The 5423-nt window shown below is 25.6% G+C and overlaps 1 protein-coding gene across 4 annotated transcripts in view; it reads right to left on the reverse strand.

The window, feature by feature from the left end:
* Nucleotides 1-1693: 1693 nt before the first annotated feature.
* Nucleotides 1694-5423, reverse strand: part of LOC102679085 (low-density lipoprotein receptor-related protein 2) — a 35317-nt gene continuing 31587 nt past the window's right edge. For 3 of the 4 annotated variants that reach the window (XM_006607226.2, XM_031514988.1, XM_031514996.1), the window contains 6 exons: nt 5371-5423; nt 4780-5286; nt 4328-4704; nt 3650-4248; nt 3266-3365; nt 1694-3042 (listed from right to left, as the gene is read on the reverse strand). In XM_006607226.2, the coding sequence (XP_006607289.1) occupies nt 2767-3042; nt 3266-3365; nt 3650-4248; nt 4328-4704; nt 4780-5286; nt 5371-5423 (1912 nt within the window). In that variant the 3' untranslated portion in view covers nt 1694-2766. The remainder of the gene's footprint in view (nt 3043-3265; nt 3366-3649; nt 4249-4327; nt 4705-4779; nt 5287-5370) is intronic. The other variant, XM_031514992.1, reaches the window with a different exon arrangement.

The raw sequence follows: 5423 nt of genomic DNA on the forward strand, positions 1-5423 counted from the left end.
TAATTCTCATATGATTATAAAATTTTTCTTTCTAATATTATTATTATTATTATTATTATTATTATTATTATTATATTTATTATAAATGCAAATGCATTTTAAAAGATATCTTATAATTTATGATATACATATATGTATATACATATATGATATACATTAAATGTATATGATATACATATACATTTAATAAAAAATTTCGTTAAATTGATGAATTTTACATTTTTGATTTTAATTGTTTAAATATATATTTTAAATAATAAAAACTGATAAAAACTATATAGCATAGAAAATAATATATAAAATTTTTATATATTCAAATATAACAATATAATTCTGAATTTACTAAATTATGATGTCATTCTAATTAAATTTTTATTATAAAATTATAACTAATGTTTTTTTAATTACAAAAACATGAATTAAGAAGCTGTACAATTTTATTAAAAATATTTTTTAATTAAGATTATTTAATATTTTTATATTTTAATTATTATTTTATATTCCTTATAACAAAATAATTATTTATATTTCATTTCTTAATTTTATAATTTCAGACTTTAATAATAATATTAATATATAACTAAAATAATATATAACTGGTTTATAGTTTCCTTTTTGTACGTTCATTAAATTATTTATAACATCAAATAAACTTGTTTTTATAAAGAATATTATTCTTAATTGTTCTCCATTCTATTTTCACAATTAAATCTATTTACAGGTAGGAGGAATGTACAATGATAAAATTCAATGTTTATTCTTGGACGGTACCTGTTTAATTACTCAATTGCTCAAACGATATATATATATATATGTGTGTGTGTGTGTATGTATATATATGTGTATATATATATATATACATACACACACACACGCACGCACGCACGCACACGCATACACACGCATGTATATATATATATATGAACAATTATCATATCTCAATAAAAAATACAGAAAATACTGATATAGTTAAAAATAATAATTAAAACACTCTAGAGCCCTGCCCAAGAGATAAAGTCATTCTTGATAATGATTAATTTATCTATACTCATATACATACATATACGTACATATATATTTATATTTATATATAGACTTTTTTATTTATATAACTTTGTATATAATTTATAAAGAAGATGAGTCAGTGATTTTCTTCATTGATTTGTAAAATCTATATACAATGTATGTTTTACATTATATTAAAAAAAATTATAAAATATTAAATAATTAGTTTACAGTAGAAACTTGATTAAATAATCATAGAATCATATAGAATTTTTTAAGATAACCAAGTAATATATTATTTAACATTACTTTTTAGAATTAAAATATAAATTATAAATTGATAAATTTGTAAATTACTGTTATGATTTGTAAAATATATAGTATTTAACTCGAAAATAAATATAAGTTTGATATCTAGAAAATTTTATTAACTTGATAATAAATGAATGTTGGAAAAAAAAGTTACTGATCAAGAATTAGATTTAACAATCTGTATAATTTTTTATGCAATATATAACAACAAAAATACATAAATTCTGAAATTATACATCTTATAAATATGTTTAGTTTTTTCTATAATCGAGATTCTACTGTATTAAAAAATAAATCTTTAAGAAAGAAAGAAATAATATAAAAAGATTTCTTTTCTCACTCATATTTAGGGTGTACAAAAAATGAGTACACTTTGTTTAAAATATTCACCTTGCATATTCGAATCCAATTTGTAATTTTTACAATCACAGTTGTTACGGAAGAAAAACTGTACACTGACATTCCTTGCGCATAAAAAAATGTACAAACACATATAATAACATTCACATGTGATCAAATAAACTGGAAAAGAGAAAACAATTTTTCCTTTTCCAAAATAGATTCGTTTCCCTCTAGATCACGAAGAAAACGCTTAATAAGTAAAGTAACTCGTTTATCGAGATTTTTTTTAAACGTATAGTCCCTTAAAACCCATTCTAATTCGCCTCTTCAAAAAAAAAATAATATGGAATGTTTCGTTCGTTATGGTACAAGGACAATGTGAAGTTAATATTTTGTGATAATCATATTTACAAGACTTACAAATCGCACCTAAGATGACATAAACTCGTCACTAATTGCACTTTAATCTCAATACATAACAAAAAAATGAATACATTTTTCCCTCATTTTGTTAATGTTATTATTTTTTTTTCTGTTTTAATGTATTCAATTTTGTTGACTATTCTTTCAACATCATTAATTGAAATTATATTGAGATAAAAGTATTATAGATGCGAGAGTATTCCTATAGAAGCAGTGACGTAGTCAGATGCACTTTTATATCTCCTTATTTTTTAAACTTTCTGTAAATAAGTTATAAATTTAATTATATAATTTAAATTTAATTATAATTTTATCATATTTCTTTCTAGAATTTTACAAAGACATGTAAAAATTATAAAAAATATATCGAATATATTCAGTCTTGTGCTTTATGAAAAATTCCTTTGTCAAAGATAAATAATACTTATATGAATATTAAAAAATCCTATACCATAAAATAACACGATTCGGAACTATTTCAATTTATAAAATATTGATAGTTATTATGTTCTAAATCGATAACATGTTTTCAGATATAAATAACAATTATAATAAATTTGTAAATAGATACATCACATTATCATTCATTAAATTCTTAAATCAATATGTTATTTAAGTGAGTCTGTTCTTTTTAAAATCATCAGAAAATTCTAACTACATCACTGCACAAAATTGTTAAACTATCTAACACTCGGACTTGTCTTCCTCGACCAACTGTTGTGTGTCTTTTCCCGAATCAATGGCTGTTGGATCAAGCTCTCTTCTTTTTAAATGCAACTGTGGTGGCTCTTTATGCTGAATACTAGATGGTTTCATTTCAGCTGGTAGTTCATATCTGCTGCTTGCACCAGTACCATTTGTTGCACCTGTTTCTGTATTCACTGCATCATACATGGGATTACTGAAATCCCTGTTTTTGTTACTAACATCACCAAGATTGTATTCCACATCCAGAGGTTCCTATTTAATAATATAATACACAATAATATACAATAATATAATAAGAATTATATATAAGAACTACATATAAAGACTACATATTATATTTATAATATTTAATATTATTTAATATTATTTAATATTACTTAATATCACTCGTAATTATTTTAAAATTTTAAAATATTATAAATATATAAAATGTAGAAATAGTTATATTATAATACATTACAATTATAATACATACCATTCTTTCGTGAGCAGGTATGCCAAATTCAACATTACTTCCTTGCCTGAAGGATACACTTTGAGCACCAGTTAAACTACCAAGACCTCCAGGTTTTCCACTACAAAAATCATTAATCATTATTCATCATTTATTAATTAAAATAAAAATATTTTAAAAATAAAGAATTTTAGTGGTCATTATTTATAATAAAGTTTAATTGTAAATATCAATATTTAAGATATAATAGGATATCCTATTAATACTTAGGATATAATAATATTACATACCTTATATATATCTCCAAATCATTAAAATTAATAAGAATTTTATTATAAATAATTGTGTCTACCAACATTCCAAATTTAGAAAATTTAACATAAAGAAAATAAGAAAAAAACTCACAAAGGTCGCTTCTTCAGTACCATAATAATAGCTGCAGCTCCAAATAGAACCAAAATAGAAACAACAATAGGTATTACAATGGCAGCAGTGACATTAGTGGACCTAGCTCCTAACATAATCTCACAGAATTCTCCATGAAATGGAGCTGGACAATCACATTGCAATTTATCTTCGATTTCTTGACATAATCCACCATTTCTACAAGGACAAATTCTCGGTGCAGGAAGAGGTCTTTCATTAGTTGCATCACAATGACGTTCGTTTGATCGTATAGTCTCTCTTTGTTGAAGAGGACCAATACTATCTGAGCAAAGACACCGATTACCACCAGGAATAGGAACACACAAATGTGTACATTGATCTTCGTGACAAAGATTCCTTAAGGAAATATTATATCTTTGTTGATGATACACTTTAACTCCTCCTGAGTTAGGCACATGCTTGACAATAATCTCTGGCACGCCTCTACCAAATTTATCTTGTCTGATTAATTCACCAGTTCTCTTTGTTATCCAATACAAACTATTTTCAAAAACATCCAAAGAAATTGGATGTTTCAAACTGTCCCCTTTAAGGATTACTTTTCTATTTGATCCATCCTAAAGAAAAATTAATATTTTTGGAAATGAATGAGACTGAATTCAATAAACTGAATTAAATAAAATTATTGAAATTTACTTGTTCAATAGATTCAATGGTGTTAAGTTTACTATCAGCCCAATAAAGGACATGTTGCATAGAATAATCAATGGTGAGTGCTATAGGTTGTCCAATTCGATCAGAGACTAATTGTTTCCGTCTATCACCATCCATCCAAGCAATTTCGATTTTGGGCTGACTACCAGCATCTGCCCAAATAGCTTTACCCAATTCTGGATCGACTACAATGGAAGTTGGAATTTCTAAGCCAACTGTTATCAAACTTCGACGATATCTACCGTCTGCTTTTGAGACCATTATTCTTCCAAATAACGTCGTTCCTGAAGAATCAAATTCTGTCCAATAGAGATTACCAGAAATCCAATCCATTGCCAAACTCGTGAGACCTGATTCACCTACATAAATTATTTTAAATTATTGCATAATATATTTTATAATAACATAATATCATAAATTAAAGAAGAAAGTACTTTTTATATTAAGATCCTGAGCATATCCAATCTTCACTTGTCCATCCTTAGCATTTACCATATATGATCTTTTAATGGAATTATCATAACCATCAATCCAGAATATGTATTCTGATTTAGGATCAAAATCTAGAGCCTGTACTCTTTTTTCATTCGCAATAACCTCAATTTCTTGTTTATCATAAGGATCATAAGCTCTGATTCCTGGACCATTAGCAAATAGAATCATCATGTTAGTATCTACAGCTCTGCATACACCACTACGATTATCAGATAATTCGAAGCCTTGTCTGCAAGAGCAAGAATAAGTGCCATTTAAATTAGTACAAAGTTGAGAGCATTGGTGTTGGCCAGTAACACATTCATCAATGTCCTCGCAATGTTTTCGATTATTTTGTGAGATTATGTAACCCGGATAACAAGCACAAATATATCCACCTTCAGTAATATTGTGACAATAATGAGAACAACCACCTTTATTGCTGTCCAAACAGGGTTTATTGTGATCTATGGATAATGGAAACAAGTGAATATATTGAATCATTTAAATTTCTGTAATAAATTTAATATTAATTAGATTATTAAACTTACGACAACCAAGTTCATCAGAGGAATCTCCACAATCATCAGCAAAGTCACAGAGC

Source organism: Apis dorsata, unplaced genomic scaffold, assembly GCF_000469605.1.
Source record: "Apis dorsata unplaced genomic scaffold, Apis dorsata 1.3 scaffold_4, whole genome shotgun sequence".
NCBI lineage: Eukaryota > Metazoa > Arthropoda > Insecta > Hymenoptera > Apidae > Apis > Apis dorsata.